The sequence below is a fragment of the Xyrauchen texanus genome, chromosome 23, assembly GCF_025860055.1.
Source record: "Xyrauchen texanus isolate HMW12.3.18 chromosome 23, RBS_HiC_50CHRs, whole genome shotgun sequence".
NCBI lineage: Eukaryota > Metazoa > Chordata > Actinopteri > Cypriniformes > Catostomidae > Xyrauchen > Xyrauchen texanus.
The window spans coordinates 18,904,169-18,929,406 of NC_068298.1; the positions used below are offsets into that span (position 1 = coordinate 18,904,169).

A 25,238-nucleotide genomic window follows, 5' to 3' on the forward strand; every position below is an offset into this window, starting at 1 on the left:
GTGTGCACATTTAAAAAAAAGGGCCCTTCACAAGTATAGCCAACCCTGTACACACACTAACACATACATCCACGAATGATAAAATTAACAACTTTTTGGATATTAAAAATTTTACTTGAGTTCTACACATTATACCAGGTGACATGTTCAAATTTATCTTGAAACACCTTCAATCCAATTGAATTTATCCAAAGCATTCAAACAGAATCAAAGAAAGTCTTTAACATCAGATAAAAGATGCCTGTCCAGCTATGTAATGTCCATGAATTAGTATATACATCAATAATTGAGTATCTAAAAAGGGAAGCCATTATCTCATCAGTTGGCCTCAATACTCTCCTATACTACATAGATTGAGGTGAATTTATCAGGTAGAGCTCAGAAGTGATGCGGAACACATACTAAATCCAGGGTAGTACATAGAGTCTCCTACATATGAGGATTCTTCTCTTCCTCTGAGATAAGTGAGGTTATGATGATAGGAATTAGACTGGCTGTAAACTGGGTAGTTCAAAGGGGACTCGTAGTACTGGAAGTCCACAAGACGTGGGACTGAGATGGGGTGTTGGGTAGATGGTTCGCTGTGTATGTTGGTTTCCAAAGACATTGGGGGTAAAGACTGTAGGTTGGGGCTGGACATTGTTGGGAAAGGTACATTTAGAGAGGGTTGAGATCTCTGTGTTGAGATATCTGAAGGCTGGGAAAGGAATGAAGTATGTGACTGAGTATGGTGCTGGGGAAGAGGGGAAGGAGAAGGTTCATTGGTGGTGGTATAGGATCCTGGTATGTTTGAATGGCATGTTGTGGTGTCATTCGAAGGAGAAGGTACAGGTGACTTGCAAGAGGAGACAGTTGACTTGACCGGCACCTTTTTTTTCTTCCCTTCCTCTTTCACAGCTTCTCCATCTGCCTTTTTCGAAGAGTTTTTTGTAGGCGACATTTCCTTCTGACACTTGAAACGTTTCTGGCGACGCATATAGCAGCCGTTCTCGAACATGTTACCAGAGTTGGGGTGCATGGCCCAGTACGAACCTTTCCCTGGCGAGTCTGGTGATCTTGGTACCCGTATGAAGCAGTCGTTGAATGAGAGAGAATGGCGGATGGAGTTTTGCCACCGTTGTTGATTCTGTCTATAGTATGGAAAGAGCTGTCGGATCCAGTCGTAGATCTCATTCAAAGTCAGTTTCTTGGCTGGCGACTGCTGGATAGCCATGCAGATGAGTGATATATAAGAATACGGTGGCTTGGCGTGGCTTAAGGTCCGTCGGTAAACTGATTTCAGCATGGGAAACTCTGATTCATTGGAGTCACTCTCAGGGTATCCCTTTGGGTTTGGTGGTGGCAGGATTCCCACTGGGCTACCAAGCCTTCCTGGATCTCCCCCAGTTGTTGAATCACATGGGTGGCCGTAACTCTGGTAGTGATGTTCTGGGGGGCAATATCCTCTGGGACCCAATGGCAGACTGTCTGACCCATAGTAAACCTGCAAAGATGATAAATCATCTTTCTGTGAACTTGATAAACACTGTACAAACATGTGAACATGAACAATGAAAATGCACCACTAGCCATGGTTCCATCCATGTTGCGAATTTAATTTATGCAAAAAATCATAGAATCGCACAAACAATGTGCAAATAAAGCTGTGTTTCCATCCCATGTGTTCAAAAGTGAAAATAGTCACTTACAGAGAAATTGTAGTCACTGTGACTCTTTTTTTAGAATAAAATACTCGGGTTTTAGAGGATGCAGACAAAAAACTGTCTCATGTCTGCAAGCAACAGCGCATCACACAGTTCTGAGAGCACTATACGTGTGCAATCCTAATTCCTTATGACTTTCCATGCAGATATAAGATATTTTTTCAAAAGTGTCAATAAACCTCTTCGGCACAGTTCAAGTTTGTATTTTTGCAATATCCCAAAATGCACATAAAAGTATGTGGATGGAAACCCAGCTACTTTTACCTTGAGCTATATCTACCTAAAATGTATTTAGATTTTCTTTTATTAATATAACAAAACATTTTAAAACATTCTCTTAATTGTTCATTTTAATATTGTTATGGTAATGTGTGTGCAAATCAACACAATAAATTACAGACCGTTTAAATGGTTCACTAATTGGATATAGTGAATGTTTATATATTTTTTATGGAATATAGGACTTTTTGAAGAATATTTAGGCTATATTTTATATTAGGCCTGATATTAATTAAGAACATTTATAAGAATTTATTGCTGAGGTGAATTTATAAAATAAGCCTACATTTCAGATTACATTTGCTCTTTGACCTTTTCGGTTTTGCATTATTAGGGTAATTAATACTGTTATTACACCGTTAATGTTCGACTTCAAGTGTACATCAACTGGACTTCCATTCCTGAATTCGGCGTCCATAAATCCCCATCGTTGACCTTTATTTCATCAGCGAACCTTGGCGTCTTGCCTTGGGTAACTCCATGTAAATGTATTCTGACCACCCACTCTGCCGATAACCCCATTATCCGGCTAGTTCGGCTATTCTTCTCACCCGTGTTTTGTCTCTTTTTAAGTCACTCACCGTCCGTCTTTTTTCTATCTCGTGGCAGAGGTTGTGACAGAGGGGTGTTTTAGGGCCCGACTGCTGTCCACAGTTGTTCTTTTTTGTCCGATTGGCATCGTTCTTAATAATTCGGCCCTTTCAAGTTGGAACGCCGCGTCAGTTATTCTGATTCCGCAACGGCCATCTGGTTATGAACGCGTGCTGGGCCGATTTTAAGTCATACACGAGTGTCAAAATGCGAGACATTAAACACAATCACAGAGTCAATCAATTAACTGCCGCGAGACCACACACAGATGTCAAGCAGGATAAGTGATAGTTATGGATAAAATAGGAATGTTCACACGGATTTCGAGTCACCTGTTATACTATTCTGATTAAATAAGTACTGCACTAATCTGTTTCGTTTTAGGTGATGCGAAAATTATAGACCGTTCAGACTGAACGCGTTCTTGCGCTAAAAAAAACAAGAAGCAGCGCAATTAATAAATTTGAAACGTTTTTAAAAGTTGAAGTTCTTTTGACTCTGACACGGCGTTTTAAAACGCGGCTCTCCTGCGCGAGACGTCCATCTAGCTCATGTTTACATAGAAAAACTGTTGAAAACCCGCGAAGACGGACAGCAATACACGTACGGTGTGAACGGCCCCTGATAACTGGAAGAAAGATAGAGGTAGAAACACAGAAGAAATATTCGGGTTATAAATACATTTTACACTAAAAGCCATTTTCTTTTATGCATCATTTCTGATACATGAAAATGTGTTTTCTAAAATAGAAAACAGAAAATATTTCACATTTTATTTTTAACCTCATATTTAGGCCTTAATAGAACCTAATCCTCAAAAACCCGATTAGTAAAAAAGCAATTAGGCCTACATGGTAGGAATGCGTTAAAAAAATAAAATTCTTATGGGTTACTTACCTCGTTGGAATAATATGGCACCCATTGATCGGCTCTCTCTCGTTTCACTTCGTCGATCATGTCTTCTATTTCAATAGGTATTTTTTTATTGCAAAAATAATTGATAAATAATTGCTGTTATCAATTCAAGAGTGAAATAATTCAAATGCTGTTTTCATCTCAATGAAAATAACTGAACATTTGAAACCTCAACACTACTGTGTGGAAACTGATTTAAGAATCCAGTCACTGAAAGTTTGGAAAGTGTGCTGCTCCGCACAGATTGAGTCACATATAGTGTGTGCTGATCTCCCGCCCTCTGTCCAGCGTCCTGCCCACGTCCTGCCCTTATTGCGACTGTTCTAACAAATTACTTTTGAGTTTATTGAGCAATCGCAGGCCTTCAATAAAAGGATAACATTAAAAGTAATTGTTACAAAAATGGGCATAAAGCAAAAGGCCTAAAGCATTGTTCAACATGTTCAATGTTGAACATACAACAACGAGCTATAATGCAACAATGGTCATTTAATTTGGTTTAACATTGTTAAAAAGGCTTGACATATTACAAAAAATAATAATTTAAGAATGTTTAGACATTTTATATAATTATTTCTGTCTGTCTGTCTGCTTTATTTGTTTATTTCTAGTTATGTGCATACACTTTCACATAAAGAATACGATACAATACATGAAAATATTCCATGTTCATTTTAATTGTGAAATTAGCCTCTATGTGAACATTGCATGGGGAAATAGGAAATCCTTGACCTAGAAATATAATATTTTGTACTTATCTTTTTTTCCCCTTCACTCTTAAGGCTGGCATTGTGTCTCATTCACTGATTACAGCTCGCCTATCTCTCTTTCTCTCAGACTACCACATCTCCATTCTCTCCATTGTCAGCGACAGCTGTTTGGTGGCTTGGGGTGTTGGGTGTCATTTTTATTGATGGAAAGCAAACATTTACCCTGTGTGCCATTTAAAAGCACCATCCTCCTCTGCCTGTCCCAAACCATCAGTTAGTTATACACCCCACTCAGCCAATCGGAGAGCTCATGGAAATACTAATTTTTTTTATTTCTATAATCATACTGACATACGAGTAACCTAAGAAAGTCTTCATAACATTTTGAAGAACTTCCACAAATTAAGAAGTTAACTTTGAAAATAAAAATATGTCAGTGTTTTACAGGATTCCTCCAACTTCCAGCTGTGCCATCATCCCCCCCAGTGGAGGAAATGTTTATCTAGTGCTAAGTGCTGCCTCTTGCATTCAAGTGTTCTTAAACACCAGGCAATTAATTACATCCAATTTAGAACTACCCAAGGTGAGAAAAAAATTACAGGAACCTGATTAAATCACCAATTGGGCATTTACACATTAATATCTTAAGACTTGATCTCCATATAAATAAATCAATTAAAATAATTTTACATGCCCAATTCATGTTTGAAGCGGATATAACATTATGGCACACAGTGTCATTGTTCAGTTTGCATACTTTTTTATTTGTTGTATTATGCTACAAGATTCACTGAAAGGGCCTGTTGATTTAGTTACAAGAATAAAGATGTTAACATGAAACTTTGGAAGACAGGATCAAAAACCAGTCTGTAACTACATAAATACTAGATCTTTTAGGAGGGTTCCAGCATTAACACAATAATAAAAAGCCTATGAAACTTTTAAAGACAAAGAAGAACACAAAGAAATATATATATATTTTTAATCACACACAAGTTAAATAATAAAACATTTAATTTCAGTTAGATCTTTTTTATTTAATGGAAACACAACATAATTCTAATTCCTGTTCAGAACCACTTGTTGTACATTGTATTACTTTTATCCTTTTTTTGTATTTCAAAACATGATCACTTGTACAACAATATGAAAAAAGAAAAGAAAATCTCATGTCACAAATAGATCCATGATGACAATAAATTAACCTGTCATGCTTACATTTTTAAAACCACACGTCCTTAATCTTAGAATTTTTTTCCATCATTGATCACATATTAACCCCTTCAAAAAGCAAGGAAATCAACTTTATGCATAAATATATTACTGGAAAATACCCATTAAATTCAACAGTTATTTAAAAACAGATCAAAACCAGTCTCAAAAATCCTGCAAACAAAAAAGGGAACCATATAATAAGAAGAGTATTCATGAGGTTACATTTACAATAGCCACATAAATACAGTGCAAAATGGAAAACAGAACATTTGCCAATCTGTGTAACACTGTTAAAGTACAGGGCCTATGAAGGTGAATACTGATTTGTTTTCTATAGTAAATTTAATGCTGAAACAGTGGATATCTGACATTTCCCTTTTTGTCCCTTATTTGTCAAGATAATGCAGTGTCCTTACTGCAGTTTTAACAGCTAAGAGGTACTTAAATGTCATCACAGCACAATTCAAGTGATTTGGTGAACTGCTTCATTTATACGGTGTATAAAATAGCCCAAATTAACAGTTCAAAGTCAGATTACACTGACAGAAAATATATGTGAGGTTACTTTTCAGTAGTAGAGGCAAATACTGATACTAGTTAAGTACCAATAAAATTAGAACAAGTACTACACACACTTCTCGACAGCATCAAACTGCAACATTTACAAAGGAAAAAGTACTTTACAAATTCAATGATCTGTAAACCAGTGCTGTCACACAGTAAACAGAACAGAATGTTGTAAACAATTCTGTTTGTAAAAAAGTTTGAAAGGAGTGAAATAATTAAATAAATGTCAATAACTCTTCTTCAATTTCTTGGTCTGTGTATTACAAAAAATATTAAAGAATTAGAATAGTTGGGGTTTGTGAGGAACATGCAAATGCTATTACAAATTAAATTATATCTGTATGGGCATGAAGTAAAGAAAAAAATCTTAAAATGTCATCAATCATGTTTTCTATTAATAGTTATTCATAATTAAAAAATTATTTTATATTTCTCTTATAATAGAACTTAAACAACATTTGTTAAAATGTCCTCTGGAGACAGTTCTAAATCTCCGAACCCATTTCACTTCAAATCTCTTCCAAACCTTAAAGGGAGTGTTGAAATTTGGGACAGTCTGAAATCTACGGTTTTTAACCATGAGACAAGACTGGAGGTTTGTTTCCTGTTTAAATGAAGCCAATGCAATCTTGAAAGCCCAAAGGCTCTGCAAACTACATTTGAGATCAGTGTCACACCAGAGGAAGTATAGGACTGTTGGGGGTCAAAGAAAGTTCATTTAACATGTGGTTGCCAGAGACTGATGAATAGGAGGCTGGAAACAACGAACATGTTCCACAGTCGAACTGTCCGTCTCCACCGCCTTCATGTACTTGTTGAGGATGGCAAAGATCTCATTGTTGAGTATCTGATACTTTCTGATGCGGTCTGCCATCTTCTTCAGTGGCTGAAAGTCATTAATATTGCCAATAACATTAAATACAGAAGCACACATTCAAAATACACAGCATCATTATTGTACAGATTTTGTATTTTAATGTAATTAAGGTCTGTGTAGGGCTGGGCAATTCAATTATTCACAATACACGATCGGCCACAACATTAAAACCACCTGCCTAAAATTGTGTAGGTCCCCCTCGTGCTGCCAAAGTGCATCTCAGAATTGCATTCTGATAAGACATTCTTCTCACCACAATTGTACAGAGCGGTTTTCCGAGTTACCGTAGACTTTGTAAGTTTGAACCAGTTTGGCCTTTATCTGTTGACCTCTCTCATCAAAAAGGCATTTCTGTCCACAGAACTGCTGCTCACTGGATGTTTTTTGTTTTTGGCATCATTTGGATTAAATTCTAGAGACTGTTGTGTGTGAAAATCCCAGGAAATCAGCAGTTACAGAAATATTCAAACCGGCCCGTCTGGCACCAACAACCATCCATGTCATCCATCAGCCAATCGTGTGGCTGCAGTGAATAAAATCATGGAGATATGATTCAGGAGTTTCAGTTAATGTTCACATCAACCATCAGAAAATTTCAGTGATTTGGACCTCAGGATGATTGTTGGTGCCAGACGGGCTGGTTTGAGTATTTCTGTAACTGCTGATCTCCTGGGATTTTCACACACATCAGTCTCTAGAATTTACTCCAAATGGTGCCAAAAACAAAAAACATCCAGTGAGTGGCAGTTCTATGGATGGCGAAGCCTTGATGATGAGAGAGGTCAACAGAGAATGTCCAGACTAGTTTGAACTCACAATGTCTACGGTAACTCGGATAATCGCTCTGTACAATTGTGGTGAGATGAATATCATCTCAGAATGCTGTTCTGAGATGCGGGTTTGCACTATTTTGGCAGCACGAGGGGGACCTTCACAATATCAGGCAGGTGGATTTTATGTTTTGGCTGATCGGTGTATATAAGAACATTGCGAATACTGTGATAATTGTAATCAATTTGGACTTTCTTTTGCGATAATTCTTGTTTTGCTACTCACAAGTATAAATGTTAAGGCTAAGGTGTTTTAATAGAATTTTTAAAGTAAACTTCAGTAGCAAAAATGGAGTTGGAAAAGTTGATTCATTTCTGAGAATCGGTTCAAATTGTCAATTTTAATGCATCAATTCCAATGTGTGTTTCAACAATTCGTTTTTTGTACCTGCATAGCATTTTTACATAATTACAATGTTTTAGTGCCAAAAAAATATATATATATTGGTAAATATGGCTATCTATTTCTATGTATTGTTATATTTATTTATATAACTAAAACAAATTTAATGTATATGAAATTGTTCCTTGTGTTCATTTACTAAAAACAGCCGGACTTGTTTATTTTTAACTAGATTTTAATATCATTTTACTTAATGGTCATTAAGTTGATTTTGTAGTTATTCAGATTAAAAAAAAATCTAAATACATAAATGTCGAGATATAGAGTAAATATCATAAAATGTAAAAAAAAAATATCAGTATTTTTCCTATTGCACAGCCCTAGGTCTTTGGCATCAGAAACAACACCTACCACGTTCTTAATGATCTCATCCTTGCCGTCCTGCCTCTGGACCTTCAGCAAGTGGTAGCAGAAATCAAAGAGGTCGAAGCGACGCTGCTGTCCTAACAGCACAATGATGGCACAGCCTGCCCAGTTCAGGCCATCACCGAAGCACTGCCTAAACACACCAAAAACAATTTCAGTTTTATGACGTATTTTTGAATCTATACATAGTAAAGATGATATGCGTATAATGTTGGCATACTCTGCAGTGAACTCATGTGTGCCCACAGGGATGCAGTACACAAACTGCATGGCGCTCCAGAGACGGTGAAACTCCATGCACTCGTCCACATGCATGACGCCGTTGGAGGGGGGAGGGCCTCGCCAAACGTTGTCCTGCAGGAAGCTGCGAATGCGCGTCAGGATTACCTCAAACATGGACAGCCCGCAGCACAGACGCTCCTTCGTCAGCAGGTCTCCCTCCCGTGCTATTGCAATTTGCTGAGCAATAAAAACAACATGCTTTACAATGGAGAGCTATTTGAACAACAATTTAAGGACCCACTATATATTAGGTGACCTTAACTACTATGTACTTAACCATTTGATACAATGTACTTATGTACATACATGTTGTTGCATTGTTGCAATTCAATTTAAAGTACTTGCAATTAATTACATTTGTAGTTACACGGTTAACTTTACCCCTAACCTAATAGAGTTCTCACCACTACATCCACCCCAGTGGAGCAGCCGCGAATGGCCTCCGACTGTGAGGGGAGAAGGGGCTCCTAACCGACAGCCTGGTCGGGGCAGAGGAGTCCCTTACCAGCCGCTGAAACACGGTGGGGTCTGAGACTGCTGACCACGAGGGGCTCAGTGTCTACCACCTGCAGCGGGAGAGACCCCTTCTGTTCCCCCAAAACGCAGCGGGGAATTCCGTCCACCAGGGGCTGGAGGACTGCCTCCGATCTGCTTGGGGAGGTGCGGCTGTCGTCCATTAGAGGGTGGAGCAGTGGCTGAGGACCAATCTATGGCGTATCGGAGAACTGGCGAGTAAGTGTTTTTTTTTTATCTCACTCTCCTCTCTATCTCTCCCACTGCCACTGCCACTCCGCATTGGCCTTGGTCCCTTATCAGGCTAATCAAGCCTCCGAAAGGGATAAAGGCTGACTGCGGAGGGTGGTGCAAGAGAGAGAGAGAGATCGTTTATGGCAGCTGACCTTCGTGTGTTTATGTTTGTGTCTTTTGTTTACGTTTTTCATTAAAACTATTATTTATATCGTCAAGCCGGTACTCGCCTCCTCTTTTCCCTTAATCTGCCTTTACATACGTACTGTATTATTTTATTCTTACCTTGCTGATTTTTTATGCAAATCTCTATGTACATAATTGTTCTGTAAAGCACAGTGTACATTTTTTTTTTAAATGTACTATATAAAATTCAATAAAATTTTACTTACTAGAAAATTTTAAGTAAATAATAACATCATTGGTTCCATTTAAATTCCCTTAATGACAAATTAGATGGTTATGAGTGCCTCACCTGTGGGGTCCCAAGTCTCTCAATGAGGGGCACCAGGTGAAGAGGAGCATATTTTGCCTCCAGTCTCTTCATCCTCACCTCCAGTCGCTCACCCTCTGCAGAATTTACACATTAAAGCAAGATTTTAGCAGGTAGAGCTATTAAAAGTGCTCTATCAGCAAGCACTGGAGAGAAATTGTATTTACTAATGATATTAAATTGATATATTTTCACCTTTGATGTAGACTCTCGGGAGGATGTTTTGGAATGGTGCAGCATGAAGTAAGTCACATACTTCTTCCTGCGACTAAGTTATGTCAGCACAGAAACATGATGAGCAACAAATGAAACACAGTTCTTTATCACACTGTAACATTAAATCTGAATCAAACCTTTCACGCGACACAAACATCACACACTCATCAGTGTAAAAATGGGTTAGTCATAATGTGCAAGAAAATGTGAAATGTTAAATTTAGATCTTAAATGGGATGAAATTTGTTTTGAATTGAGATGCCACATCTTAATAATGGAAAATAAATACATTTTGCCATTTAATCAGCCTGATCTCATAAAAATTATGTTACTATGGTAACAGTTTTGCAAAATGATATTATGTGGTTCATTGCATATTTTGTTGCATATTGTTCATGGTGAAATGTCCATGTAGTGTTTTCCACTCAAAAAATAGGTTGTGTTATGCTCTAGAGAGTTTTAAATCAACAAAACCTCCCTCCCTAACCTAAACCTAATTATAGTATTGTAAGAGCAAATTTGAGATAAAAAAATGCATTTGATGAAGCAACCATGTTATTTTGTGGTGCTTCACAACACTTTCTTGTTCATGTGTCAACTCGTATACCAGTCCTATGCATGGCAAGTGCAGCCAGGGATTAAAAACTAAATGTTTTTTATTTCAGTTCATTCAGAGCATAAACAGTATTTTTCGTTACGGCGTTCCACAGCCTCCTTTCCAAATTGTAACTGGATAGAATGAAATAAAAGAAGGGTCAATTTAGTTCTTTTTACAATGACAGGTCTCTGTGCTAAGGGTGGGTGAACTACCAGTTGCAGTGTTTCCAGATCTCACAAGAGAAACAAAGCACTTGTTTCGGAAAAACAAGCTCAAAATAATCCACTTGCCTCACCCAAAATAAGCGAAAATAAGCCACTCATTTTATTCTTATGTAGGGGAATTTTCCAGACAGAAATCTTAAGTTTAGTACTGAACACAGAAGCCAACAGTATAAAAAGAAATATCTTTTTAATAAATGTATTCTTATTTCTTAATATTAAATATATCCTCAAAAATATGTCAAAATTCATTAGGCCTCCTAAAGTCAATTAATAGCGTAAAATCTCTTTATTCTGCATGAACGCAAACACTGCATGGGCACATTCGAGCTAAACATTGCCTTTTTTCAGACCGAATTACTTTTTATTACCTTGGTTGTTAAACTACCAGTTTCCATCACAATTAAAATGCATGCTTTATTCTGCTACAAAGAGAAGCCTAATATTTTCAGGCAACAGGAAGTGGTGTAATTCTGAAAAAGTTCTATAGTAAAACCTTCAGTCCTTGGTTTTATAATATTGGTTTTTATATTGCTTTTTATTAAGTTACCAGCATTTAAAAATTATGTTTTCACTCCAGGTCAATTGAAATGGATTTCGTTTACGTTTTCGGGTTACATTTTGCAAAAAAAAAATTGTTTTTTAGCTACTGTTGAACTAGCTACTGTGCAATTTGGTCACGCTCGAACAAGCTGGTAAATGTAGTTGGTTAGGTAATGCAAACACTTGTAACACGTTTGTAAATCTATCTACAAAAAATCTATCGCCTTCTCAACTGATAATAATATTAATAATACATTTTAGTTTTATAGCACCTTTCATACATAAAATGCAGCACAAAGTGCTTCACAGTTGGAAGTATAAAAACATAGAATTCAACATTTCAGAGAAAGTTAAAAAAAATTATTGCAATAAAAATAAAACAGTACAAAGATATAAATAAAATAAAACAAATTTAGGGAACTCAAAATTAAAAACATACAAATTGAATATAATGATAATCAATAAAAAAACAAAATAGATTAATCAAAAGCTAGTTTAAAAAGATATGCCTTCAAATAATCTGCAGTTTTACTCGTGATTTGTAGTTATAGTGCATCTAGTGTTCATTTCACCAGGAAACTGCCACAATACTAACAATGGGTCACTTAAAAAACATTTAGCAAAAACTTAGATATTGTACTGCGATAAGACCAGGTTGCATTAAAACAAATGAAAGTGCAACACAACTAATACTGACGCAATATCTGGCTCAATACTTAAGTATTTCACTGGACGTTTTACTGTTTATACTACAAGAGAGTGCATTAAAATCAATTTATAAGAATAATTCATTCCACCAAACATTTCTCACATTTATAATATCATAACAATCATTTTAGATACTATATCACTTCATTCACAATAATCAAACAAGCACCAAACAACACCCAAACAAGAAGAAGAGCGCCCTGACAGAGAAGATGTTAATGAGATCAGCGTGCAATGATCATTCGACACATTCACTATGCTTCAGATAGAGACCCATACAGAAACACAAAAGAGATACAGGCATCAGAAGAAGAGAAGTGAATGAAGCAGATGTGCACCAGCACAGAACATCACAGGCAGCCAGAGAGAGGAGTCGTGACTGCCATGAAAGCAAGGAAGACTTCCTTTGGAAGCAATGATCCTGGAGAAGCCTTTTAATATTAACACAATGAGCATAATGCAAAATCCAAACTTCACCATTCAACTTCATATTGTAACTGCACAAGTTTTTTTTGTGTGTAGCTTACATCCTTGAATCCATGGCAGAACACAGCACAAAAGTGACTAAAGAAAAAGTATAGAAACCAGCAAGAGTGTGCGTTCAGTGGTTTTGTGGTTAGGTTGTATGAATGAGGCCTAATTCCTTACCACCTGTTGTTGTTGCCAGCGTGTAATGAGAAATAAAGTTGCTTTTTAGAGGCAGACGGCAGGACTGTCCTCCACCCACACACTCATTAACATACACACAGTAAATCATTAATATGCACACTCAATATCATCAACACACATGCATCTCAGAAGAGAGATAGCTGGAGCATGCTCACGCATGCACCCACACACACACACACACACACACACACACACACACACACACACACACACACACACACACACACACACACATTCTGCAAATAAAAAATTGGCTTTTTATGCAGCAGGTTAGCGAAGCCCTGCTGAGTCAGGTCAAGTGCCTTGAATTTTGGTGTGTCAGTAAAACACTTTCATGAAAAGCAATAAGAATATTATGTTATATATTGGCAAACCTAAATAATGGAAACATCACCAATCAATTGCTGATATTATTTGATAACAATTACAGGATGCAACTCCTAAAATATAAATTCGTTTGAACGGGTGAGGTTCTATATCAGAAAAACTGAACAAGACTAACTACATAAACACTTTACAGCATGTGAGTCAGTGAATCAAAGATCAAGAGTGCTACTAATGTTAAGGTCTCACCAGAGCTTGCTCGATGAGCAGACAGAAGAGGACGGCATTGCCCACCTCCCTCAGACTCTGAAATACATCAGTCTTGAGCTCAGCGTACTCGATAATGTCCTTCAGCTGATGGTGAAAGAACTCCAGGATGCCTGACAAACATTCCACATCACATATTATCAGAATCAAAAACATTCCAGGCAGAGATCTGACATATAGTTTACTATTTTAAATAAATTCAGTAAATTGACACTTTTTCAAATGGAATTCAACCACTGAGCAAGCTGAGAAGTGACAATGACAAAATCCCTAGAAAGATAATATATAAACAATATGTACAATATGTTTCTATATGTTCATACCTATTAATGAACATATAGCCTAAAAGTTACAAGGAAGGAATTAACAGTTCATTTTTATTTTTTTTGCAGCTTGTTTTTATTATTATTATTTAGTTTTTCTGTCATACATTTTGTAAAATCTTTACATTTCCTCTCAAAATTTCTGCGGACCCTCTATCACCCCCCTGGGGGTCCCCGAACCCCCATTTGAAAACCACTGATCTTTGCCTCTATGTGTCAGCGAACATAAAAAGGTTACTTGCACTTGTCAATGATGTTTTAAAGTGTGTAATTTCCATCATAAAAATTATTCTCTGCACTGCCGTCACTTAAACCAAATCCCAGGAGTTGGAAAAATAGGGAAAAACCTCCTCATACAAGCTTGCATGACACTACAGCACATGTAAATCATTAGACTGTGGCTCTAAACTGATTGTACTGGCAAATCACTGTCAGACTGACTGAGAAAGTATAAGGAGTGGTAAGCTGTGTAGTGATGGTGGTACTGATCTCACCTGGTGAACCATATTCATGACGAGGGAGACGGCAGATCTTGGGCATCACCTCTATGAGGGTCTTCACATACTGCAGGATGGTGCCCTGCAACTGGAAGAGAAAGATGGACAGGAACAGATATTGAGGGTGGTTTATAAACCCCATATGCCTGCTTGGAAGATACACTTGGTAACATGAATTTCAAGAAGAAAGAAAAAACAACAACAACAACAACAATCACCTTGATTGATTCATAAAATTAGAGAGACAAAATACCAAGCTCTTGACAATCTTGAGCAGTTCCTCCATCACCACAGCGATGCCCTGGTAACCAAGAAGGCGGCAGATTGTTTTGAAGTGCGGGGGACCCACAAAGTTCCGGTAGGAACTGTAGATGTGGGAGTAAGCGATGTTCAGAGGCTAAAAATAAATAAATAAATTAAAATTAAAATTCATGACTGGTTGAATGTCTCATGTATAAAAATGCTGCCCACAGACCTTTGAGCCATACAGGTAGTAAGGCTGGACATTGGCCGGTTTGTCCCTCTGAGGCTCCTGGGTAAAGGGAATGGCTGTCCGCACAAACCTATTTCACAGTGGACAAATAGCACTTGTCAACATTATAATCCATCTACACAATGAAATGCATATATGTGCACAGACCTGTTGGTGGAACCATTGTAACAGTAGTTTGGTAAGAAGTCGAAGTTCAGTTCCCAGAAGACGTGCAGAGTGATGCGACCATATGGAGCAGACACGTTGTGGTTGGCCTCACGGAACATGGCATCAAAACTGTCCAGTGTCATGTGCTTAGACAGCAGACGATGAGTCAACCTGTTGATTTCCATCAGCCATTCAAGCTCCTGAAACACACACAAGCCAAGTTTGGAGTCTTTGAATTTCTAGATCATTGTTAAATTAAAAAATTTAAGATGTACAAATGGCTAGGAAAATTGTCCGCAAGTTTGCAGCTTCTTACCACTATGGAGGTGAGGTCCTCGCTCTCAAAGCGGCTGATGGCCTGATCCAGAGATTTGTACATGGCTGCTGAGATCCTCTGGGTTATCAATCTGTTCAGGTCAATAGAGCGACCCAGCAGCTATAAAACAAATACAAATATGCTGTGTATATTCATATTTTCAGAGCATCCAGTGTAACAGTTTATGTGTCTTTTTCACATTCAAAATGGACAAACTGATTCTTAATGACTGCATTTCAATCTCACAGGTTTTCTGATCTTATCCAGTGTTTTGGTTAATGAGTTTCATACTGTAACTGGTGGAGTTGTGACGCACCTGCACATGTCTCTGTTTGAGCAGCGTCTCGTAGCGGTTTGATGGAGGGTAAGGAATGATCACACCGTAGTTCTTACACTCTGCACGAAAGCGTTTGTCTAGAAGGACACTGCGAGACAGAGACAAAACCACACGTTTATTCAAAAATTTAAGTAATCTGTAGCAGACTAAAGGCCTATTCATACCAAATTTATTTTTTCCCGATGGGAGTGAATGTTCAGAACGAACATTTGACTCTAAACAGTGTATTCACATGGCGCTATACACATCAGTTCGGTTCCTCAGTTCATTTGGAATATTCTCGTAGCAAAATACATTTGAAAATATAAAGAGGACATACTGTATATTTATGCAACAGCGCTCTTTACTCATCTCACTTGTATAAAAAAACTCAGATTCTATATTTCTTAAAATGTATCAAAAACATGGCAAGAACACAATTAAACATTATTGTTAAATTAATTATATAAATGTTTTGGCATTAAAAAATATTAATCTTATGCACTGACAGCTGATTAAGGTCCAAGCAGGAAAACTAAATATGTTGCTAGAACTGCAACAGTGCCCCCTGTTGTACAGGGGCAAAATGTTTTTTTTATTTTATTTGTTTCAGTCTCGGTGTGAATAGAATTTCATTAGCAGTTAGTCTTGCAAAATTTGGTTGTGAATAGGCCTTAATATCTTTCTTTTGACTTGTGAAATGAACTTGCTTGAGAAACAGCACTGAAATATTAAACATGAGACAGGGATAATTTACCTTCCAGCCATTGCTTTGTAGTAGGCAAATATCTGATCAGCTAATTTGTAAACAAACTGATCAAAACACAGGTTGACCTAAACAAAAATTATAGAACACTTTAGTTTTGGGATGACTGACACATCACTACATTAATAAACATGGATGAAGCAATAAAATAGGGCTGTCAATCGATTAAAATGTTTAATCAGATTAATTACAAGACATGCAGATTAATTAACCTAATTAATCACATACATCATTATTTGTTGAGAAAGGCCCCCAAATGAAGATAATTTATATACATAATGCTTAATAATTAAGATATTTCTAAACATTATATGTAGGGCCTATAATACATATATAATACGGATTGAAAATCAGTTTGAAATAAATAGCATTTTTTCTTGGCAGATGAACAAAGCATTCATTAGACAACACAAAAAGTGACTTAAGAACAGTTCTTGTGTTCTTTCTGTGTTATTTTTTTATTGTCACTCTATGTATATGTGTGAGCCTCAGACAGATGCATTTGGAGCATTTCACTTGTATTCAGTGTCATAAACACTGCATTTTTAGAATACTGTGTCAAGTTGAAAGCAGTAGAAACTTTGAAAATCATGTCTCAAGTTTCCCGTATTTTGTTGTACTTCCTCTTAATTGAGCGTTTCTCATCCTGCCTTCACGTGCTATCGGAATTATCATACATACGAGTTTCCCACTTGGAAGTTTCACATGAACGACCCCTCAAGTCATAATTACGACTGGGAAACTCTAAGATAATTTTGATACCCGAATTTCCGAGATGGGAGAAGTCGTAAGCTTTCAACATGGCAGAGGGGAGTACGGTCTCTATAGTGAATGACAGATCTTGTACATTTTTCGAAATATATCTAATTGTTAGCGCTTACTGTTTTGGTCATATTAATTTATGTATATCACCGACCTATTGATGCATGTTGTACATGCATTTACACCCTAAAAATAGCTTACACTTGACCAAAATTCCATTTAATCATCCGCAAGCCGAGTAATATATTTTATGGTGTCAAAATAAAAGTTACTCAAAAAAAATATATCTGACGTTTTTCCCACAACAAAGCATTTGAACGTGACATACTCGTAATTACTACTTCAGAAGTGGGAAGTGGGATCATTCCGATAGCACATGAATGCAGCATCATTCTGTGGCTGCACTGCTTATGAGGTGTTGAGGTGTGCTGCTACCTATTGGTGTGGAATGTAAAAACAGATGCACTTCCAAGCTTGAATTGCTCGTATGGTAGGTAAATCTATACTTTCATTATGGAATTTACCTACGCATCAGGGAGCATGATTAATTGCATAAATTTTTTAATGTGTTATATAATAAATCACACTTATTTAACACGTTAAATCGACAGCCCTACAATAAAATAAATCCTTTACCTCTGCTTCTATCTCATCATAGAGGAACTGCTTCTTGAACTTGGTGAGGGCATAATAACCACTGTCATTATAAAGGTCCAACGGATACAACACATATCTGTGAAAAAAAAAAAAAAAAGAATTACGTCAAAAACTTCAGAAACAATTGGCTAATATTGATATACTGCACCTAAAAGCTGAAGTACTATTTTCTCCTATCCCAGCTTAATATGCCGAGACAACTATAAGGAAGCCATTTCAAGTCTGATTTCCCCCAAAAATGTGAACACTTCGGCTCTCTAACACTTTCAACATTGCTCTGTTTGTTCGAGCATCCCGACAAGATTGCCACAGACTCAACCAAAGGCGTAAGTTTGGGGCAGGACTTTCTTTTTGTCCAACTACAGTAACAGCAGGCAGGAAGAGTGTTCGAGAAAACGTTTACAATTCCATTTGGTGATACTTGTAGCACAGAGACTACACACTACAGCTTTAATAACCAGGATGAGCTGTGTAAACAGTATGTGGCACATACTCCATCATGGAGGGTTCTTTGGTCTCCAGAATGTGGTCAGTGAGGATCCATGGCATGGACATCTCAATAGGGAACTGGATGCGACGGCCCATGGTGAGCTCTAGGAAGAACTCTCGGAACCAGAGTTGGGACAGATCGCAGCAATGCTGCAGGGCTTCTGACAACATATCAGGAGAGAATGAGAAGTTCATAAGAGAAATCCATGGATATGTGCTTGATATAAAGATGATCTAACTGTTTCTTACCACTAAAGTTCAGGAGATGGGTGAAGAAGAAAGACTGTTTGTGGAAGTCCTCTATGGCCTGAACGATGGGGCCATCCAGACTGCTGCGAAGAGTCTTCTTAAAGCCACTTTTATCAGCGATTAGAGACTCCAGCATGGTACGAACCATATAGAGCTGCAGGATATAAAGGAACAGAAAGACACTGCTCAAATGAACTCAGAAAAAGGGATAATGTACAATCAGTTAGTCATTATCACAACATAAAGCCTTTCAGGATGATGTGCTCTATAATGGACATCAAATATGAAATATAAAGATTAAACTATTTGAATATGTGAGAAGAGGCTGCAGACTGCTATGAGAGAAATGAAACTCTGAATTCTGATGAATTCAATTCATTACACATAACTATTTGATGGCAAAGTGCTGTGAATAACCAGAATCAAGTATTCCAGAGAGCAAAAGTTAATACAGCATGCCGACTATCATTAAAGATACTTATAAAGATGTAAACGTGACATACCTGTGTGCTTGAGGGGCCAACAGCACGACGGGGCACTTTTATGTCGAAGCCTCCTTTGGGGTCCTTTTCTCCCCTCAGACAAGGGTCATTATGGGGTTCTCTTTCCCCCTCCCAATCACAGATGGTTTTACGTATGGCCTGAAGAACACTACAAAGAAACAGATACAATATATTTCATTATAACTGAACATCATATTGCAGTGATATGTATAAATTGCTGTGCAAGCCATTATTATTATTGTTAAGGAGAAAATCCTGTTATGTATTATGTAAGTCAGGCATATTTGGGCCACATCTGGCCCATTTGAAATTTTCAGTGGTCTGTGTCAGGTTGTCAGATGTCTTATGGGCTGGTCACACCACATCTTGATGATTTTACAGTGTCTTGTGCAGGTGCGCAGCATTTTTTAGATGCGTTCAGATGTTGTGCAACAAAAAGTCATTATTTATCATTTTGACTGAATGGGAAGATTAAAGAAATAATATCATGGATGACTGATAAGAGAGAGTTTGGAGAAACAGAAGTTCTAGTCATTATTTTGGTCAAGAAAACATTTGATTAAAACAGTCAAAATGTTAAATCATTGCATCTATAACAAACTTCATTGTTATTGTTCAATAACATTTTTAGTGATGATTTACTCTCTCTGTTATGGACCAATTTTGCAAGCATGTTTTTTTTTTCTTCAGAATTTTCCTGCTGAATTGTTTTAAAAGGAAAAATTAAAGCTATAAACACAGATGTTTTATTTATATAGTGAACAAATATTATATGCCTACTATAACACAGAATAAGATAGAAGGCTTTCATTAACAAAATATATGCCCTGAAGAATTTTTCCATCTGGTCCACTTGTTGATGAAGTTGAATAGCCCTGATGTAAGTATTATGTAAAGTCTGAGATTTTTTGTTCACATTACCTAATGAGAACATTCTTCTTTTTGCGCACAGCCTGTCTCAACGGCTCTCTTAGGGTGACTTGTGCAAAGTCTTGCAGGGCAGAGTAGATGGTGTGCCTGATGGCCTGGTTAAATACACTTTCCATCCGCCCCATCAGAACCTGAAGACCCTTGATCATAGCGATGACCTCCACCAAGGCAAATTTCTCCTCGCTGGTGTAGTTGTAGCGTGTAGCACGTTCATATTCCTCAGCTGTACCCGGACAGTCCTTATTACAGAACTTATCTGTTGGGTGGACTAGTTTCCAAGAGTACTACAGAAAGAATAAAACATTTAAAAATGATTCATTCTAAGAAAGATGGAGACTTGAAATGTCAATACTGCAAATACAGTGAGGAAAATAATTATTTGAACACCCTGCTATTTTGCAAGTTCTCCCACTTAGAAATCATGGAGGGGTCTGAAATTGTCATCGTAGGTGCATGTCCACTGTGAGAGACATAATCTAAAAAAAAAAATCCAGAAATCACAATGTATGATTTTTTAACTATTTATTTGTATGATACAGCTGCAAATAAGTATTTGAACACCTGAGAAAATCAATGTTAATATTTGGTACAGTAGCCTTTGTTTGCAATTACAGAGGTCAAACGTTTCCTGTAGTTTTTCACCAGGTTTGCACACACTGCAGGAGGGATTTTGGCCCACTCCTCCACACAGATCTTCTCTAGATCAGTCAGGTTTCTGGGCTGTCGCTGAGAAACACGGAGTTTGAGCTCCCTCCAAAGATTCTCTATTGGGTTTAGGTCTGGAGACTGGCTAGGCCACGCCAGAACCTTGATATGATTCTTACAGAGCCACTCCTTGGTTATCCTGGCTGTGTGCTTCGGGTCATTGTCATGTTGGAAGACCCAGCCTCGACCCATCTTCAATGCTCTAACTGAGGGAAGGAGGTTGTTCCCCAAAATCTCGCAATACATGGCCCCGGTCATCCTCTCCTTAATACAGTGCAGTCAGCCCTGTCCCATGTGCAGAAAAACACCCCCAAAGCATGATGCTACCACCCCCATGCTTCACAGTAGGGATGGTGTTCTTGGGATGGTACTCATCATTCTTCTTCCTCCAAACACGGTTAGTGGAATTATGACCAAAAGTTCTATTTTGGTCTCATCTGACCACATGACTTTCTCCCATGACTCCTCTGGATCATCCAAATGGTCATTGGCAAACTTAAGACGGGCCTTGACATGTGCTGGTTTAAGCAGGGGAACCTTCCGTGCCATGCATGATTTCAAACCATGACGTCTTAGTGTATTACCAACAGTAACCTTGGAAACGGTGGTCCCAGCTCTTTTCAGGTCATTGACCAGCTCCTCCCGTGTAGTTCTGGGCTGATTTCTCACCTTTCTTAGGATCATTGAGACCCCACGAGGTGAGATCTTGCATGGAGCCCCAGTCCGAGGGAGATTGACAGTCATGTTTAGCTTCTTCCATTTTCTAATGATTGCTCCAACAGTGGACCTTTTTTCACCAAGCTGCTTGGCAATTTCCCCGTAGCCCTTTCCAGCCTTGTGGAGGTGTACAATTTTGTCTCTAGTGTCTTTGGACAGCTCTTTGGTCTTGGCCATGTTAGTAGTTGGATTCTTACTGATTGTATGGGGTGGACAGGTGTCTTTATGCAGCTAACGACCTCAAACAGGTGCATCTAATTTAGGATAATAAATGGAGTGGAGGTGGACATTTTAAAGGCAGACTAACAGGTCTTTGAGGGTCAGAATTCTAGCTGATAGACAGGTGTTCAAATACTTATTTGCAGCTGTATCATACAAATAAATAGTTAAAAAATCATACATTGTGATTTCTGGATTTTTTTTTAGATTATGTCTCTCACAGTGGACATGCACCTACGATGACAATTTCAGACCCCTGCATGATTTCCAAGTGGGAGAACTTGCAAAATAGCAGGGTGTTCAAATACTTATTTTCCTCACTGTATATATATATATATATATATATATATATATATATAAATATATAAATATATAATTAGGGCTGTCAATAGATACACTTTTTTAATGAAATTAATTACATGGTGTCCCGATTAATTAATCGCATATACAAATATTTGCTGAGAAAGCCCCTCATATAACAATATTTCAATATATGATGAAATAATTATACATGGTAATCTTTAAATATTAAAAAATTATATATATATATACAAATATTCAGATAATTAAAATGCATTACATTCTTGTGGTAGAAGAGTTAATCATTGATAAGACCATACAAAAAGCAGCTTTAGAATACAATGTATTGTTTACTACCATATTATTGATCATAAGCCAATCATTGGCATACAGTTCACAGGAATCCCTTACACAAGTGAATTTGTCAATCAGTTCGAGATTTATTATGAAGGCTTTGTCCCATCAATTTACACCTGCATCAGACATGCTTGTGTAGCATCTTAGGTGCGTTGCGTCATAAACATTTTTTTTTTAGGTCACTGTGTCAAGTTAAATATAGTTTAATGCTTAGAACACATCTTGAGATCCCTTAGTTCAAATTTGCGCTCCATCAAGTGTTTTGAACGCAAGAACGTAACACATGTTTGTGTTGCCCTGTCTGCTGGATGGTTATTTTCTTGAATGTATAAACTGCATGTTGCCACACAGATGAAATTTCAATTACTGCCCTCTGGAGTAAACAGGTGGTACTACAAGCTTGCATTTCTCTGGAATCTTCCTTATTATGGTCCTGGGGCAGTGCGATTAATTGCATTAATATTTTTACCACATGATTTTTAATAAAATGAATAAACGTTAAATCGACAGCCCTAATATATATATATATATATATATATATATATATATATATATATATATATATATATATATACATATATATATATATACATACACGAACGGCCACAACAATAAAACAACCTGCCTAATATTGTGTAGGTCCCCATCGTGCCATCAAAACAGCACCAATCCGCATCTCAGAATAGCATTCTGAGATTCTATTCTTCTCACCACAATTATACAGAATGGTTATCTGAGTTCTCACAGTCTTTGTCAGTTCGAACCAGTCTGGCCATTCTCCGTTGACCTCTCTCATCAACAAGGCATTTCAGTTCACAGAACTTCCGCTCACTGGATGTTTTTGGCATCATTCCAAGTCAATTCTAGAGACTGTTGTGCATGAAAATCCCAGGAGATCAGCAGTTACAGAAATACTCAAACCAGCCCATCTGGCACCAACAATCATCTTGAGGTCCAAATCGCTGAGTTACATTTTTACCTATTCTGATGGTTGATGTGAAAATTAACTGAAGCTCCTGACCCATATCTGCATGATATTATGCACTGCACTGCTGCCACACGATTGGCTGATTAGATAATCACATGGATGATTGATGGTGCCAGGTGGGCTGGCCTGAATATTTCTGTAACTAATGTCTCTAGAATTTACTCAGAATGGTGCCAAAAACACAAAACATCCAGTGAGCAGCAGTTCTGTGGATGGAAATGCCTTGTTGATGAGAGAAGTTAACAGAGAAAGGTCAGACAGTAACTCAGATAACCGCACTTTACAATTGTGGTGAGAAGAATATAATATCAGAATATTATTCTGAGATGCGGGTTGGTGTTGTTTTGGTGGCATGAGGAGACCTACACAATATTAGGCAGGTGGTTTTAATGTTGTGGCTAATAATATATATATATATATATATATATATATACATCCTCCCTAATCTGAATTTACTTGAGAAGGAAATTTGTGTGAGATATTAAGACTTGTTTTCAGAGAATTTATCTTGAATTAAGTTCAATTGTTTACCCTAATGGCAAATTGCTTTTCTCAGTTTTAAAGGTGCACTCAGTAATTTTTGCATGCTTTTCAATCACGTTATTCTTTTAAACTGCACAATGAGAACTTGAGACATTACAACATCATTTTCTGTTACAGCATAATCTTTTGCAAAGCTGTGTGTTGTGAAATGTGCTATACAAATAAAAGTAACTTGACCCTCATGTTGTTTCAAACATGTATGAATGACTTTCTATTCATGTAGAACATAAAAGGAGAATATTTATTGAATACCCTGGTCCATCTGTACAATATCATGGCAGTGGATAATGACTTACTTTAAAGGTTAAAAAATGGACCACAAAAGTATCAATAAAGTAGTCAATGTAACTCGTGCATCATATTACAAACCTTCTGAAGGCATATGAGAGGTTTTGGTGAGAAACAAATAAAAAATCAAAGTGATTTTTCAGTGAAAGTCTGTTGCATGAGCACAATGGCACACGTTCACGCAAGCACTTGCATTATTTTAGTGCTATACTACATCATGAGAGTAAGTAAATTATGACAGAATTTTCAATTTTAGGTGAACTTTCTCTTTAAATAATGTTTAGATATTTTTACTAGAAAAGATAAAATACAGTTTAAGAAAAGGATGTTTTGCAGTATGAAGGCAATCAAACACGTACCACTTCCATGACGTGAGTGCTCCACTTGGACAGCAACTGCAGTCCTCTGAGGGCTAGGTCAAATAGCTCCTTGTACTCCTCATCCGACTTCTGACTGTCCAGCCCAGAGCCGGTCACCACCTCACTGTTACTGTAGCGTGCCAGCTCAGAAATGAAGCGGATGTGATCTTCTCTTATTTGCACCATCTGCTCACACAAGTTATACTGTGGACTGATGCTGCTCTGAGTGCAGGTCCACCTGAAAGAGAGAGAGTGAGAGAGAGAGAGAGATTTCTATTTGTATTGTTATTTGTTACTATTTTATTATTATTATTTGTCTTGTCATTATCTGTTTTGTGTATTAATGCTTTGGCAATATTGTATCTAACACAATCATGCCAATAAAGTACTTTAAATTGAACTGAGAGAGAGAGAAAGAGAGAGAGACAAGCATATACTTGTGGTAAAAACACAAAAACAACTAGACCTGAGTGGCGCTTTCCACTCAACTCGCTGACACGAGTACTCACTTGGACTTGTTCTCTTCATAGTGGGCACTTGTTTCTATATACCGTGACAGCTCGATCTGCATGTCTCCAAACAGAGGCACAACCTGGAGCTGTGATGACATCCAAACAGGTTAAAACCAGAGGATTTTGACAGAAAAAATGTACAATATCATAAGAACTGGATAGTTTTTCTTCACCTTGAAGAATTTGTCAATTTTACTGAGGTTTATCCTTTTCTTTGCATCCAGCTTGTAGATGTTACTGACATTTCCATCCATCAAGTATAGGCCAAAACCCATGAC

General features: G+C 37.4%; 2 protein-coding genes across 3 annotated transcripts in view; both read right to left on the reverse strand.

Moving 5' to 3' along the window:
• Nucleotides 1-245: 245 nt before the first annotated feature.
• On the reverse strand, nucleotides 246-3,604 carry LOC127662983 (hepatocyte nuclear factor 3-gamma-like). Its single transcript, XM_052154343.1, has 2 exons — nucleotides 3,471-3,604; nucleotides 246-1,483 (listed from the first exon to the last, which is right to left on the reverse strand). The coding sequence occupies exons 1-2, from the start codon at nucleotides 3,528-3,530 to the stop codon at nucleotides 368-370; spliced, it is 1,176 nt and encodes a 391-aa protein (XP_052010303.1). The 5' UTR covers nucleotides 3,531-3,604; the 3' UTR covers nucleotides 246-367.
• A 1,465-nt stretch (nucleotides 3,605-5,069) lies between these two features.
• The window catches only part of LOC127617144 (cytoplasmic FMR1-interacting protein 2-like), a 44,154-nt gene continuing 23,985 nt past the window's right edge, over nucleotides 5,070-25,238 (reverse strand). Inside the window, exons 9-29 of one of the 2 annotated variants that reach the window (XM_052089056.1) lie at nucleotides 25,134-25,238; nucleotides 24,958-25,046; nucleotides 24,449-24,686; nucleotides 19,964-20,256; nucleotides 19,043-19,190; nucleotides 18,540-18,693; nucleotides 18,295-18,451; nucleotides 17,781-17,877; nucleotides 16,374-16,450; nucleotides 15,617-15,725; nucleotides 15,301-15,420; nucleotides 14,985-15,184; nucleotides 14,820-14,907; nucleotides 14,598-14,741; nucleotides 14,342-14,432; nucleotides 13,507-13,637; nucleotides 10,174-10,246; nucleotides 9,961-10,055; nucleotides 8,677-8,915; nucleotides 8,442-8,589; nucleotides 5,070-6,866 (exon numbers count right to left, since the gene is read on the reverse strand). In XM_052089056.1, coding sequence (XP_051945016.1) covers nucleotides 6,699-6,866; nucleotides 8,442-8,589; nucleotides 8,677-8,915; nucleotides 9,961-10,055; nucleotides 10,174-10,246; nucleotides 13,507-13,637; nucleotides 14,342-14,432; nucleotides 14,598-14,741; nucleotides 14,820-14,907; nucleotides 14,985-15,184; nucleotides 15,301-15,420; nucleotides 15,617-15,725; nucleotides 16,374-16,450; nucleotides 17,781-17,877; nucleotides 18,295-18,451; nucleotides 18,540-18,693; nucleotides 19,043-19,190; nucleotides 19,964-20,256; nucleotides 24,449-24,686; nucleotides 24,958-25,046; nucleotides 25,134-25,238 — 2,964 coding nt within the window. In that variant the 3' untranslated portion in view covers nucleotides 5,070-6,698. Of the gene's footprint in view, nucleotides 6,867-8,441; nucleotides 8,590-8,676; nucleotides 8,916-9,960; nucleotides 10,056-10,173; nucleotides 10,247-13,503; nucleotides 13,638-14,341; nucleotides 14,433-14,597; nucleotides 14,742-14,819; nucleotides 14,908-14,984; nucleotides 15,185-15,300; nucleotides 15,421-15,616; nucleotides 15,726-16,373; nucleotides 16,451-17,780; nucleotides 17,878-18,294; nucleotides 18,452-18,539; nucleotides 18,694-19,042; nucleotides 19,191-19,963; nucleotides 20,257-24,448; nucleotides 24,687-24,957; nucleotides 25,047-25,133 lie in introns of both variants that reach the window. The other variant, XM_052089054.1, reaches the window with a different exon arrangement.